This window comes from Balaenoptera borealis, assembly GCF_965194805.1.
Source record: "Balaenoptera borealis genome assembly, chromosome: 16".
Lineage (NCBI taxonomy): Eukaryota > Metazoa > Chordata > Mammalia > Artiodactyla > Balaenopteridae > Balaenoptera > Balaenoptera borealis.
Window position 1 is genome coordinate 46,996,050 of NC_138872.1, and position 16,440 is coordinate 47,012,489.

At 42.1% G+C, this 16,440-nt stretch overlaps 1 protein-coding gene across 1 annotated transcript in view; it reads left to right on the plus strand.

Annotated features, from left to right (window-relative positions):
• The window catches only part of RALGAPA2 (Ral GTPase activating protein catalytic subunit alpha 2), a 278,311-nt gene that overhangs the window by 140,246 nt on the left and 121,625 nt on the right, over positions 1 to 16,440 (plus strand). The window contains 3 exon segments of the mRNA XM_082359553.1: positions 6,857 to 6,985; positions 10,889 to 11,017; positions 12,129 to 12,187. Of these exon segments, the coding sequence (XP_082215679.1) occupies positions 6,857 to 6,985; positions 10,889 to 11,017; positions 12,129 to 12,187 (317 nt within the window).

The following is a 16,440-nucleotide window of genomic DNA, read 5'->3' on the forward strand; positions in this document are numbered from 1 at the left end:
AGCCTCCGGGCCACCCTCCCCCCGCCAAGCCCCCGCCACTTACCAGCAGCAGCTTCTTGAAGCTCTCACTTGCTAAAGTCTCGTCGCGAGGGGTTAATCACTGCTCTGGAGCATCTGCACCAGCCTCATTAGGCTGGCCTGTTGTGCAAACTGTCATGTCTCAGATTTGAAGCTTATCAGGGTCACGGCTAAGACAGTCCTTACAGAGGCAGGTCGAGGCATCTCCAGGGCCTGGGGCCGCGGGGGGCGGGTGGCAGCTGGCAAGTCACTTCTCTCTATGACCCTCCGACAGTGTCCCTCGTCTTATGGAATCATAAATGTGCCAGGATTTCCTGATGGGTTTGCCACCTCCCTGCCTGTCTCCCCTAGATCGTGGTGACAGCGCACAATTCTATGAATATATTAAAAACTACCGAGCTGTACACTTTAAAGCGTGAATTTTATTATAGGTAAATTACATCTAAAGCTTTTACAAATAACAAAAAGAAAAAGAAGCAGTTAAGACAACCCAGTAACATGTCAACTCCAGTATCAGATAAAATTCATATAGTGTTTCTTAAAATCAGTTAACCAATCAGTCTCCCCCTTTTCCTGAAGCAGTCAGCCAGTCTTCATCAGTTTAAAGGCGAGCTGAGTTTTTCTTCACAGATGAGGGATTAATTGTAAAACAATCATAAAAAAAATATTTGAGGCTCTCCTTTAGGGCTTGAGGGTTGCAGTGATTTTCTCTGCCATCTGCCCTCTTGTTCTGTCACTGATCCCATGCACAAGGTCAAAGCAGCAGCTCCTGCGACCGTCAGAAGTTTTTGTGTTTGTCACGCCCTCCTTTGCATGCTGCCATATCTTCTCCGGAGCATTCCTCACGGCGAGAAGTGCAAGGCGATTTTGTTTCTCCAGATGCAGAACCCAATTACTCTGTCCTGTCATATTTCTCGCGGCCTTGGTAACATAGTTACACCCAGAGAAGTAACATTTGTCCAGCACATATAAAAATCTCTGCCTTTTCTCCAAACAGATTACACCACAGTTGGCCTTTTGAACAGAGAACGTATCGCAGGTACCACGTATGCCTTGGCCCAGATCTGGAAAGTAATTTTTAAGCTTTGTCCTGCTATGTTTTTATTTCCATTGACTTTTCTGGAAGGGCGGTGCCCGTGACATGATCTGTTGTGCTTTTCTTAAAGGCCATAATCATAAAGCCTTTCTTTTTATCGACAAAAACCCCTCCCTGAACCAATGTAGAGCCTGGACAGGCCAGGTCGCAGCTCATACTATGTAGAGGAGGTCTGTGCCGCTGTTGAAGGAGCAGACACCCAGCAGCAGAAGAGAGAACACCAGGCCTTGGACTTGGAGGGCTCTGCAGATCTGCCCTTCCTGTAACTAAGACTTTTTTGTCACTCAGCGTATCTGAGCCTCGCCAATAAGGCGATAACTGATACTTACAAATTTGTCTTCGAGGTCCTGCAGGATCACGTCTGCCTATTTAATTGTTAAAGAAAGCTTAGATTATATCCAGGGGTAGTGTTAAAAGTATCCCTCTGCCTTCGCATCTTCTGCTAATTAGTAATTCCACTTGGGTGTGGAATGAACGGGATCTTTCTGTTAACTAGATTAATGGGATAACCAGATCCGAACAGTCCCCATCTTCCCAAACAAAAGCACTTCCTGTAGAATATTCTAGATAAAAGGTATCTTCTGAAAAATAGCAATGAAATCATTAATTGTTTAACATTTTCATTTTCTTCAAAGTGAAAGGAGGAGTCCAGTGACTTTGCACACAGGGGTTCTGTTTCTGAACAATTCCGTTTGGCCTCCTGGAAGGTCTGAGTGACTTTCGGTGGAATAACCGGATCTGTTTGCTCCGAGGAGCGGGGCGCAAGTCCTCTGAGGAAGCAGGGAGACAGATGGCCAGCTATTGTGTTACCACCATCATCTGCTGGGCCGTGAGCAAATATTAAGTGAATAATATATATGTAATTGGTGTGAAAGTACAGTCGCAACATTTCTAATTCCGTCTGAAGGATGGCTACTTCTTGAACATTTGTATTTCGTAGAATACTATATTGAAATGTTTCTGTTTACAGGGTTAATCCATTTTAAACTGCTTTAAAGTGAACATTTTCCCCCATTTTTGACACCACTGTGCAATATTTTGGATTGAAATGGCCCGTAATGGCCCTTTTTTATTTTCCATAACAACATGAGCACTGAATTATAGCTGTGCAATTATGTAAACAATGGAAATGCTTCCAGAATGAATCCTTCCTTTTAAATTTTCATTTTGTGTAATTGTTGGAAGGTTTGGAGCCATAATAAACAAAATTATTTTACACATTTATCATTCTAAAGGTCAATTATAAGAGAACTAAAGAAACAACACTATGCAAAATGAATAAACCAATTTCTGCTGCCATCGCCATATGTTTTTCTTATCACTTATGGTTTTTCCAGTTACTGTGTACATAGCATACAATTAAAGCGATTCATTTACTAGGCTGAATGTGGTTTGTGTTTATAGAACTGTGCTTTGGAGGGGAGGAAACAACATGCCTCTATTTGAATTACCTGATTTTTTTGTAAGATCAGTGATAAGAGACAGATGTTCTCACCAGTTACTTTCTCATAAACCTGAATCTTTGGATAAGCTGCAAATTCACAGCTATCATCTTACAATCCAGTTTTCACACTCAGTGTGTAGCATGCGTGTGGACTTGTAACCAAAAATGAGAGGAAAATACTCGTTTGGTGGTCCGTTCCTCATATTACAGCATTTTGCGGATTGAATTTTATTTTCTCTGAACAAAAAGCATGCGAAAGAGTTTCATGCTGGTCAATTTTCAAGAATAAGCTCAATTCCTATTTTAGAGTCCATCTTTTCATTGAGCTTATAGTTTTGCTTATTATTTTCAGTCTGTTTAGAACGCGGAAAAGAAACTAATTTTTGCTACCAGACTCACTTGATTGGGTACACTCTAGAACTCCTTAGAAGAATGGACTCTTGAATATCTAAAACAGAACATTTTCCGGTTTTTATTTCATTATTTGCCCTATAAATTATATACACTATGGCTAATTGCTGTAACACTTTGCAAAGGATGTTATTGGAGAGAATTAGTTTTTAGGGTTTTTTAACTTCTGGGAGAATGTAATCTAAGAGGCTTTGGGGATCACCTTTGAAATGTTTTAAAAAGCTCTTTCTGAGTATCAGCAAAATAGTAGTTCACGGAATTCTACAAAGTAAATTCTAGAAAGTAAAAATCCTTCATAGTCCTTCCCTTTTATTTTTACTCTGTTTACTTCTGTGTGACCCTCTTCAGTTTACAAGGCATGTGTTCACATCTCTCCCGTTACCCACAAGTCCAGGGGGAATCAGTCCCCTCTGTGGAAGAGAAACGAGAAGCTCTAAGCTTGACATGACCTGTCCACGGTCACATACACGAGGCCTTGACCCCAGGCCTGGGGCTCTTTTCACTCTGCCAGAGTCTGACTTGAGTACAGAGGCATTTCCCACCATGATCACAAAGGAGGGGGCACTGAATAGCCCTGAGTCGAACCCAGGGAGCCATGGCCCTGGCTCTGCCAGCCCTGTGACTCCTGGGCAGGTGGCTGGAGCGGGCACAGAACTTCTCTCTCCACCCAGGATGCAAACCACGCTGTTAACAAGGAGACGCTCCATCTGACGGGGATGTTTAGCAAAAACTCAGTAGCCTTGGTTTACCATAATTGTACTGATTTAAGGGTTATTTTCTACTACGACAGGATATGAGTTTTCCAGAATACTCTTATTTACATGAAAAAAAAGTGAGTTACTTTGAAAAACAGACAAATCATGTTCACTTTGGACTTGAGTAGGACAAAAAGCATGAGGTTTGTACGTGAATAATTTGTGTTTGGGAAGCACCGTCCTGTCCGGTCTCCCTGAAACCCCAGGACCCAGGAGAAAGCTTCAGTCTCAAGATTTTCATTTTCGCAAGGATTCCGGCTATCGCCGTGGTCTCAGTGTGTGGAGAGGAAGGCTCCTACCAGAAGTGCCGGGAGCACTTTGTGGACGTCCCTCTGCTGGGAAGATGCAGCTGCTCTCCTTCGAGCACCACAGTTATTCCTAAGTTCAAAATGTTGTCACAAAGATTGTAATCTTTGGGTTGTTCCATTTCAGTGTGGATAAGCAAAATAAGCAAGCATATCGCCCTAACTTGGACGACTGGCCATACAGCCCCCTCTTAAACCCCCATGTTAACCCCAGCCCAGAGCTGCTGTAACTGGCGGCCTCACTTCTCCTGGGGGCCGCCTTCCGTGGGTGGCGGGCAGGCTAGGCCAGCCATCTGTTATTTTGCCTTCTCTTTCCAACCTTCTCGCCCGTAGAAACAGGTTCCGTTGAAGAGACTGGCCGAGGTCCAGGGGGTGGGGAGCCTGTGACTTTCTCTTGCACACATTTTCTGCTGCCTTCAGCATCAGTGGCAACTTAGTCATTTCTGGGAATGCCCCATTTCCAGCTCATTGCCTTGACGCATCTGAATCTTGTGAAACAAAATGGATTTCATGTATAAATTCTGGCTTTAGCTTGTTAAAGGATTTAGTTCATAATTCCCATAAACGTATCCCAGAAAACCCTTTTTAAAAAATTAAACCTCTCAATTCCAGTGGTGAAAAATCTGTGATTTAAGTATGTGCTAAAGATGTTAAAAACCCACAGGGTTCAAGGCTCAGTTCCTCCTCTCAACAGATGGAATTAACACAAACCTAACAAAGTTAACATCATGGTTGTTTGCATTATTAATCTTCCCACGCACGGCATTCTGCTACCTTGCGAGCCAGGTTTGCACGAATCCTTTCGTGGCAGCAGATGTCAACAGAAGCGTGCTTCCATCTGCTGCCCGAGACCTTGATGCCTGACACCCCGAGACGAGGCCCAGCACAGAGCGTACCTCTGTGAGTAATTACAGGTGTGTGGTGAGGAGCCCAGGGCATTAATCAGAGGCTTCATTATGAAAAAGGTGGATCTTTTGTTCTGCGCTCGGAGCGGGAGTTGACCACACACTTTCTAAACTGCACTGTCCATCTGCTCAGCCCCTAGAATGTTTGCCTTGGCTGATGTGGACACTGAAATGTATCAAAGGACGTGATTACAGCAGATTTAAACATTAACCCGGGGGAAGCGTGGTTCGGGTTTTTCTTTCCTCCTTCCTTCCTCCCTTTTATCTATTTATCTGTTTGTCTCTCTGTTTATTTTTGGTATAGGAAAAAGTCTGCTGAAATGCTAAAACCTTAAGTTAGTACTTGCTAAATAATTTACCATATAAGAGTTCTAATAGAGTAAAGCACTGCGCCGTCATTTTAAGGACACAAACAGCATGATTTGTAGACACTAAATGAGCCTGCTATGTGAGGAAGAAGTCTTAGAAAAAATGTTTTGTGAACACCTAAAAGTTCTCTTTTAAGATTACAAGTTGTTCAATGAGGTTATTTTTATGAAAAAGGACTTAATGTGTTAGAATCGAGCACATTGCTATCCCTTGCTCTAATTTAATCAAGTTAAATCAGGATTATTTTAAAGGATTTTCAAATAGGTACACTGAAATTTGAGAAAACAAACCAGAGGTTTTTGGGGGCTTTTTTTTGTTTTTTTGTTTTTTTTGGTATTTTGCTTCTTGTATTTTGCAACTAACTCTAGGTTATATAACTACAAGTCACATAACTGCAGCACTTCAGTACATTGGATGAATGCACTTGGCCTAGAACTGCATAAAAGCAGTTTGTGGTTTTCTTACTAATCCCCTTTGCACACACTCGCACAGATGGCTTCAGAGACGCGTCCTGGCCGTGGATGGCACGAACGCTGTCCAGGAGAAGAGCCCTGGTCTGCCACGGGCTGGAATGAGGCAACGCCTCAGAACAGAGCTGGCGGGCAGGGGCCAGCCGGCCACCCACCAGTGAGAGGCCCTTCCAGACCCAGGGACACCAGGTGTCTGTGGGGGAGATGGTCCACACGCAGCACTGCGCACACGTGCCTTGCCACCCACTTCTACCAGGAGCCCCACCGACCACCTGACCTTGGCGCGTGACCCGTCCCAGCGGGATCCACACTCCCATTGTTTCACACGGGAGTCGCCCGAAGAATGCAAGTTTCCATCTCTGCCTACTTCAGGAGTTTGTAATAGAACAGTGTGCTTTGGCTTTTGAGAATTGAAGAAGATGGGAAGTGATAGGTGCTTGCAGGTTTCATTTATTTATCTACCTCAACACTCCTGTAGCTTGTCCGAGGAGCCCACCTGTACATGGAAGATGGAAGAGTGTCTAGTCCCAATGCCACAATTCAGGTCTTGGACAAGTCACCCTACAGTTGAGGGTCTCCATCCTCTCACGTGTAAAATGAGTACAATAGCCCCTGGACTAGCTCATCTCCTGGAACCCTTTTCACTGAAAAAGTTCCGTGGTCTGTGTTCTTTTATTTTTTTATTTTTTATTATTTATTTATTATTTTATTTTTGCCTGTGTTGGGTCTTTGTTTCTGTGCGAGGGCTTTCTCCAGTTGCGGCAAGCGGGGGCCACTCTTCATCGCGGTGCGCGGGCCTCTCACCATCGTGGCCTCTCTTGTTGCGGAGCACAGGCTCCGGACGCACAGGCTCAGTAGTTGTGGCTCACGGGCCTAGTTGCTCCGTGGCATGTGGGATCTTCCCAGACCAGGGCTCGAACCCGTGTCCCCTGCATTGGCAGGCAGATTCTCAACCACTGCGCCACCAGGGAAGCCCTGTGTTCTTTTAGATAATCTCACAGTAGTCATATGTACGGACAAACTGATGACTTTGGAATTTTGGTCTGGAAACTTACAGTTGTGTTTTCTTTTCTCCCCTTCTAGGATATCTTAAATACCATTGTAAGGCACTGCCCACCCCGCTTCTTCTCCCTGGGTTTGCCCGGCTTCTCCATGCTGGTGGGGGACTTCATCACGGCCGCTGCCAGGGTCCTCAGTGCAGACACGCTGGCGGTGAGTGCGACAATGCTCAGCGTCCCGGCTCCCAGGAGGCTTCACAGCGGCTAACAAGGTTCAGATTTCTCCACTCCTAACAGGTGTTGACTCATTAGTGCAACGTGAAACCGGGCTCTCGGGTAGATGCCCTGGCAGCTGATGTGTGAAATTGTAGGATAAGATGACACACTGGTAGTGGAAAGGCGTTTCATCAAAAGGCCAGAGTGTGAGAAATCATGTCCTCACTAATATTGCAGCACATTTACACAGTCAGCGGCAGGACTGGTCTCCTAGAATCTTATTAGCATTTTTTGGTAAATGGTGGCGCAGACACTAATGTCTGTGGTCAAGAGAGAATTTTAAGTGTACATCATCAATAAGGTTTTTTTTTCTATTATTAAGCCTTAGTTATTATAAGTCGAATAGAAAATATTTTCTTAAAATGTTAGAACACTAAAATTTTTAACCAGAATATTAATATATATCTTTGGATTCATATGCCATAAAACTCTGGCAGAATTCTTGTACTAAGAAATTAGAAGCAAGTGGACTAAATGAGCGCTAAGGGCTACGAGAAGAATTGATTTGTAATCTCCACATTTACCTCCACCATTACGGCGATGTATTAATGCCTTTGAGAGGACACTGTCACCCATTTCAATTTAAAGGCCTCTCACAGTTGTGCTCTGTACAGCTGTTACCTGTTCAGAGCCAGTTTTCCCTTCTTTAAATGGTGTAAATAAAACTAGCTTTACTGTTTGCCAGGGACTTGTATTGAAATCAATGTGAGTATCTAGCTATCTAAATTTTGTTTGACACGTTGTTACTTTTTTTTTTTTTAAATTATTATTTATTATTTTTGGCTGAGTTGGGTCTTGGTTGCTGCGCGCGGGCTTTCTCTAGTTGCGGTGAGCAGGGGCTACTCTTTGTTGCGGTGCGCAGTCTTCTCATTGCAGTGGCTTCTCTTGTTGTGGAGCACGGGCTCTAGGCACACAGGCCTCAGTAGTTGCGGCACGCAGGCTCAGTAGTTGTGGCTCACGGGCTCTAGAGCACAGCCTCAGTAGTTGTGGCGCACAAGCTTAGTTGCTCCGCGGCATGTGGGATCTTCCCGGACCAGGGATCGAACCCGTGTCCCCTGCATTGGCAGGCGGATTCTCAACCAGTGCGCCACCAGGGAAGCCCCGTTGTTACTTTTTTATTCTACTTATTTCTTCACTGCAGGGCAAATTCAAACTCCAACCCTGGGTTTTGAATTAAATTGTTTTTAATACTTTGTATAGCTGGTATTTCATGCTGGCACTTTCATGCACTTTTTCTTCTAGGGGTAAATTAAAAAGCAGAGGGGAGGGAAGAGAGACAGGAGCAAAAGGGATGGATGAGTGAAAAGAAGGAAGGAAGAAGGAAAATGTTAAATTTGTTCAACTGGGTTTTTTTTGTAAAGACTATGACAACTTTTCATACTTATTTCTGAAAAACTGTAGGATAATCATTCTCAAGGAACCTTCTAATTTACTTTTAATCATTCAAATCAACATTGAAAAAACTTTGGGAAAAAAATGGAAAAACTTTGGAAAAAACAGGATATAGGAAGGAAAATACTTTATTGAAATTTTCCTTACTTGCTCTGAGAGTTTCCTGTGAAAATGCTGGCGCCCTTTCTAGTGATAATATCATGCACGGTGGTCATTCTCTGTGAAAATTTATCTTTCGGCTAGATGAGCTATTAAAGTGGCCTTCCAAAACATTTGTTTAAAGAGAAAGAGAGAGAGAGAAAATATGAGAATGTGAGTGTAAGATTTATTTTACATAAAGGAACAATAACTCTGAATTACTTTGAATCACTCTCTCAGTTTAAACTTGAGGTTTAAAATTGTAAGAGAACTAGTGAGAGGTGTTCGGATAGGGACACACCTGCTCAGTCAAAATTTTCCGTTAACACAAGTTAATAACAAGCCTGGAGGACTCCTGCTACGTAGATCTGCCTGCTGAGGCCACGAGGGAAAGAGAAACGCGTGCACAAGTACCCAGGAGGTGGGGGAAGATCGTGCTCAGCAAACATTGTTATCACAGCTCCAAACTAGAGCCGATCCGAAAGTCCACCAGCGGCAGAGTGGATGCATCCTGATGTGCACACAGCGTGGGATATTACCTGTAATTCTCTTCCCGTTCTCCATCCTGCAGCCCTGCCCAGCCAGGCCCGGGGTCCTTCCCAGCATTGCGGGTACTAGTCATCCATCCTGGGGCAACAGACTCACGGGCCTCACTCTTCTGTGTGTAGATTGGGGCTCACCACAGGCCCAGTACCCAGGCAAAAAAATTATCTAGATTTACTCCGTTCTTTGAATAAAGCTGCGTTAACAGCTCTTTATTTTATGTAGGAGCTATTGTTTTGTATCCAGTGGTTACAGAGTCACACACGACTTAGGGGAAAAAATCAGCCTCAGCAAGGTTCAAACCAAGACTGTCTGGTGGGTCAAGACAACCGTTAGTGAAGGCCGAAAAAACAAGTCTGTGGGAGAAACGCTGACTGCGGACCTACTATATGCCAGGACCTGGCCTGCATAAGTGTGACAGGGCCCCCATCCTCCAGGAATCGGACAGGTAAACTAAGCGTTAATATTTGCACATAAGTTTCTAGCTGCCACAATTGAAGCACCTCCAGAACCCAGAGGGGTGCCAGTGTGGGACCAGTTAATTCTGCATGATGAGAGCTGGAAGGGAAGGCATCTGTTAGAAAAGTCTTCATGGAAGAAGCGAAGCTGACGCGGAGACCTGCAGGGTGGTCCCTGTCCGTCCGTGAATGAGGACCGTGACCACCACCTTGTCCCCAGGTGGTGTTTACTGGGCATCCTCGGGGGAGAGAAGTGACGAAGACTGTCTGCCCCCTGTCTTCATGGGGAATGCAAACATCAAATGAATACATAACGCGTCATCAGGAAGTGATGAATACCAAGGGAAAACCCAAAGCAGGGATGCTGGAGGACAACAGAGGTGGAATGACACGATGTCTTGAATTCGCTTTAAAACTGAAAGTGGAAAACTTTTAAACAAATTTTAAATATTGAAATGAAAAAAATGAAGAGATAAATGAGGCAAGAGTGATAACATCTTGAATCTAGGCATTGGGTGCATGGATATAATATTCTGTCTACTTTTAAGTTTAGAGATTTTCTTAACAGGAAAATAGAGGAAGGTAAAGGCAGCAGGTAAGAGGGCAGTGATGGAGGCTGGGTGGTGTCACACGGAATCACAGGACCCTGTGGCGAGGGGGAGCTTGTCAGCGGAGATGCCTTCTGGACCCCGAGTGGAGATGGCAAACAGGTAGTCGGATCTACAGATCTGGACTCAGGAAGGAAGCCAGGGCTACCGAGAGGTGTTGAGGGGTCGACGACATGTAGGAGGCATTTAAACCCTCGGGTCTGGACATCCCGGACGAGTTGAGTGTAGATCTCGGAGGGAAGAGGGCCGAGAACTGCACTCAGCACCCTAGAGTCTACATCCTGAAGAAGCGAAGGGTTCCAGCAAGGAGACTGTCAGGTCCCCTCGGGAATCAAGAAAGGTGTCCAAGCGATGGAAGGGCTCCCAGGTGCATGGGAGCTGTCAGCTGCATCCCCTGCCATGGGGGGTCGGGTGAGACCAGGCCTGGATGGGAACTGGTGGGTCTTGTGTTGTGGAGGTCACGTAACGAGAAGCAGTGTTCTCACTGACCGACTTTGAAAAACCTGAACATTTTGGTGTTAGTAGTTTCAAATCTTTGTATTTAAAAAACGAAGTAAAACAGTAAACAGTAAACTTCACCCCTGATGCCGTTGCCCCAGCAGGGCTGCCTCAAAATCATGAAAAAGTAAAACATGTTGTTGCTTATCTAACGTTTATAACCAGAAGGAAAATGTGTGTCTCACTTCCCTTTGCCATGTGCAGGCCCCTCGTTTGGAAGCCCTCACCATTCTCGGGTCTCTGGTCTGCTTTCCCAACACCTACCGCGAGATCCCTCTGTGGCAGCCGGTGCCCGAAGTTACTGAAGTCACCAGGGGAACGGAAGATGTCAAGGTACGTGATGCAATGACCGAATCTCAGGTTAGCATCTTCTATAAATTTATTTATTTATTTATTTATTTTTTAGTTTTGACTGTGTTGGGTCTTCGCTGCTGTGCACGGGCTTCCTCTAGTTGAGGCGAGCGGGGGCTACTCTTCGTTGTGGTGCGCGGGCTTCTCATTGCGGTGGCTTCTCTTGTTGCAGAGCCCGGGCTCTAGGCGCGCAGGCTTCAGTAGCTGTGGCTCACGGGCTTAGCTGCTCCGCGGCATGCGGGATCTTCCCGGGCCAGGGATCGAACCCTTGTCCCCTGCGTTGGCAGGCAGATTCTTAACCACTGCGCCACCAAGGAAGCCCTGGTTAGCATCTTCTAACTCGAGCTGTGTGGTTCTCTCTTCCATTATTATGCATTGAGCTGCTTATCCCTGAAAGTTTTGCTATATCGTTTAGATGTATCAGTTTTTTTAGAAGACTGGTTTTAGGGGGATCAAATGAACTAGATGGAGAGCGATGGTTAGGTTCCTTGGGTGTTTTTTATTAGATCTGTTTATCATGCCTACGGATCATGATTATGTAATGAATCATTCTTTGTAATAATTTTATTAGTTTAACTCTGCTGCATTAGTGCATCAAATGAATTTATAAGAAATAATTGAAATAAGCTAAACATTCTATCCCATTGTTGGCCTGATTAAAAACTACTACTATTTGAGGTTCTAAATTAATCCTTGGAGAATAAAATTAAACAGTCTCTCCTCAGCTGACTTTGGGGCAAAGAAAAATGCTTTTCAAATCAATCAATCAAATTATCTATCTATAGTACACAAGTACAACATGTAATTCAGTGTACGATGTATAATCCAGTTAAAGTAAAAGAAAACCGAGATTTTTCCTATGATGAAGAGTCATTTGCTGTGCTTGGTTTTTATTGTATACACAAAAACGCTCTTCCCTAGGCAGGCTCAAAGCCCTGGGAGCCCCCGGCTGAGACCACCTTGCTGCTCCCCTGAGCCCCTTGTGTCCTTTCCCCAGTCCTTCAGTGGCCCCTCGCTGCCTAGAATGAGGACAGAACATGTGGGAAATCAACTACTAAACAAGGTTTTTTTTTACTTCATTTTGTGTTTTTAGCACTACCTCATAAGTATTTTACTGAAGAATGCCACAGAGGAACCAAATGAGTGTGCAAGGTAAATACTAAATAAAAGGTAAACTAGTTTAGAATTTTAAGATACACATTCATGTGTAATCAGTCAATGTTAAAAATACTTATTCTTTCACATTACTCTTACACTAAAAAGTACAGTTAGAATTATGTGGGGAAAATGCTTTATTAATTTTTTAAAAGGTGCCATTATTAAGTGAAAAGCACAAAGTGTAGATGATTGTGTGTAGCATATGCTACCTGTTGTGTAAGAAAAAGCAAGATTGTGAATACATAGGTGTATTCCCTGATATTTTTAACAAGGAAGAAAATGGAAGGATAAACCAAAACTTATAAAAATGATGTAGTTATAGGGTAGTGATTCTCAATCGGCAGTGATTTTGTACCCCAGGAAACATTCAGCAATGTCTGGAAACATTTTGGTTGCTTCCACCAGGCATCTGAGGTTGCTGGCAGTCTGTGGCCAAGACAGGAGGTTTTCTGGTGCATGTACAGAGTGAAAAGTTCCTACCTGTTCTCCCCACGTAAAGCCCGGAGCTGGGAGCACTGGTGGAGGGCACACCAGTTTCTGATCCTCCACCTCCAAGCTTGTAAGGTCACCAGAAACCCAACTCCGCCCCTTGCTCATGTCCTGCTCCCTCCGGGCCGGTTCCAAGAGAACAGCTGGCACTTGCACTGTCTTGTTAGCTGTCCGATAATTTTCAAGGGTTTTTTCTTTTGTATTTTGTCTAACTTCTTCACTTATCTTCAGTGGACAGTTTAGTCACAATTTTCTAGTCTGCCATTACCAGAAGCTGTAAATTCATGATCACTTTGATAATATTAAGTAACCTTGCATTTGGGGACAAACCCAACTTGGTTTATACAGCACTGGATCTGATTTGACTAACATTTTGTTCAGGAAAGTTGCATTTATATTCATGGCCTTTAATTTTCTCTTCCCATCCTGTCCATCTCAGGTTTGATTACAAGGTTATATAGTCTCACAAAATGAGCGAGGTGCTGTTTCATTCTGTTTAGTCAGCAAGAGTTTTTGTAAAATTGGAGTTGATAGTCTTGTGTATTTATTTAATAGACCTTGATAGTAAAACTATCAAGGTATTTTCTTTATAAGAAGGTTCACCACGGACTCATTTTCTTCAATGATTTTAAGAAAAAGGTTTTTTTTGACAGTTTAGATAAAATAAAATTTTCTAAAAACTTGTCCATTCCAAGTTTTGAAATATTGTGGCATCCACGGTGTTTCCATTATCCCTTTGCTATCTTTTATCTCTTTCGCTTCGATAGCTATAAGCACTTTTTAATCTCTGACACTTTTTGTGTGTTCTCTGATTTTTCTCACTAGTCTTACCAAATATCTGTCAGTTTTATTGGTCTTTTCAAAGAAGAGACTTTTGTCTTTGTTCAACCTCTCTATTCTATATTTGTTTTTAATTTCCTACTCTCTGCTCTTTTTTTAATGTTCATTCTACTTTCTTTACATTCTATAATTCTTTTTCTCACTTTTGAAGTTGTATACTTAGTATATTAATTCTCAGCCTTTCTTTTATACAAATATAAAGTTAAGTCCATATGTTTATTTCTAGGTGCTACTTTGTCTGAGTTCTTTAAGTTTTGATATGTAATATTTTTGCATTGCAAAGTTTTTCCAATTTCCATTATGATTCCTTCATTGAGTCATGATTTATTGAGCAATATATTTCTTAATTTCCAAAAATATGGTTATTTCTATTTGTCTTTATGCTGCTGATGTCTTAGTTAATTGCATTGTGGATCAAAAATGTTGTTGATCTTTGGAATTGTTGAGATTTGCTTTATGGTCCAATATGTAGTCAGTTTTTGCAAATGTCCCATATATGCTTGAAAGAATGTATATACTGTTCTTCAGTTGTTGGGTGTAGTGTTCTAGATGTGTCCATTAGATTAATTTTTTTAATCATGTGTTTCAAATATTACATATTCTTTCTATTTTTTTCATCATCTAGATCATTTACTGAGAAAGATATGTTAAAAATCTCCCTATTTTATGGTGCATTTATATATATTTCTCTTTGTATTTCTGTCAATTTTTGTTTTATATATTTTGAAGCTATGTTGTTAGCTGCACAGAAGTGTAAAATTATCCTATCTCTGTAGTTAATCAAATCTTTTATATTTACGTAGTGATCTCTTTATCTTTAAGGGTGATTTTTTTTATCTTAAAGACCAGTTGTCTGATATTGATTCAGCTATATATTAAAATAATATTTTCTTTTAAATTTAACCTTTCTATATTCTTCTCTTTTAAATGTCTTTGCAAAAACTGTACATACTTGATTTTATGTGTTTATCCTGTCTGATCTTTAGCTTTTAACTGAAGCTTTAGTTCATTTACATTTACTGTAGTTACTGATATATTTGGATGTAATTCTTTCATCTTATTTTATACTTTGCTATTTGTCTTTTTCAATATTTCTTTCATTTTCTCCTGTTTTTTTACCTTCATTTTTTTTTCACTCACCTTTTCTTCCTTCCTTCCTTCCTTTTTTTTGGAGTGATTGTGTTTTTTTCACATTCCATTTATTACCTCGATTGTTTTAGAAGTCATAGACTTTCAGTTCTTTTAGAGGCTGCCTTAGAAATTTTAATATGCATACTTATCTTACTAGTTCTTAGTCTGTCTTTATCCTCCTCCTGAACGGTGCCAGTTCCTTAGAACGTAATCTTCTGATTTTGCTCCTCTGTCACTGTAGCTGTTCCTCTCCTGTCTGCCTTCTCTACCTACCTCTGGGGGTTAGAGTGACTCGGGGTTTAGGGCTGGTTGTCTTCCCTCTCCATGACATTCCTAGGTGCTCTTATTCATTTCACCAGACTTTAACACCATCTGCTTGCTGATGATACTGAATTTATTTTCCTGGCCCCTTCTGTCAACCCCTTAAATATTCAGGCTTATATATTAAACTGCCTACTTGATATCTCAACTTGGGTGTCTTAACACATGTAAACTTAACACAACCATAACTGAAGCCTTGAGTCTGCTGTCTGCCCCAGAGCCTAACTGTCCTCAGACATCGTCTCACTACTTGTCACCATCATCTGCCCAGACTGTCAATTCAGAAACTTGAGGAAATCCTTGATTTCTCCTTTACCTGCACCTGCTACATTCAGACCTTCAACAAGTCTTGGCAGTACCTTTCTTCCCTCTTTTCCTTTAGTGTAGAAAGCCAAATTCCTGTGGAGTTAAAAGTGGAACAGAAATATGTATAATATGGTCAGTCTTTCTTAGTTGTGTGTAAAAGGAGTTAGGCAATGAAATTAAGGTCATATGAGTGTAGATAAGCAGACTGAAATATGATCAAGATTTCAAAGAAATGGAGGAGAATTGAGAGAGAATATAGTTATAATTGTGAGTGATAGTAATTCAGAAAAATTAAGAAAAAACAAGAAGTTTTTGTTATATAAATTGGAGTGGTATGAGATGACATAGTAGCAAACAGTATTAAGAGAGTGTATTGGAATACAGACTGAGAGTAAGGTAATACTGCCATTAGCTTAAAAAAGAGTCTTGATAGATAAAACTCATTCACAATCACAAAGGACATCCTGGGGATATAGAGAACATGAGGAGTCACTGGGAGTGTAAGAATAGGAAGATGCTAAATAGGGATGTTAAATGATGAATTTCAAAGAAAGAAAATAGCAGCAAGAGCTGTTACAAGCGAGTGTGGCTTAAAACTCAAGGCAGGTGAGAGTAGCTTAGGTTATAAAACCATTTCACAGGTCACAGTATTCTCCATAGTGCAAGACTAATAGTTACAGAGAAATGCAGGTGTTCCTAGAAACGAGAGCTCTTTGCTCTTAACAAATTACACTTAACAAATAGGTTAATGGGTCGTAAAAAAAAAAGAATACACACACATATATATACACACATGCACTCAAAGGAAGAGCAGCTCTTAAAATGGTAACAGTATGATTTGGGGCATAATTCCAAGTGGTATAGTTTTCACGAGTCAAACAATCAGTCTGAGTTCGGCTGAGGGAAGATAAAGAGGCTTTGGGAAAGAATATAGAGTTCATGGGAATAACTATGGACTAAGATGCAAAGGGCAATTTCTAGGAATTGGGCAAGAGAAGAGAGGCATGTAGACAATTCTAGACAGTCAGGAAGGTGTGGAGCTCCGTCTAATGCCGGCGCCGGAGAAACAAGAAAGGCCCGGCACACACCTTGTAACCGAGGTAAAAGCACAGCCGTTACCGAGGGAGTTTTGGTAGAAGGTGACATGGTCGCCAAAGGGG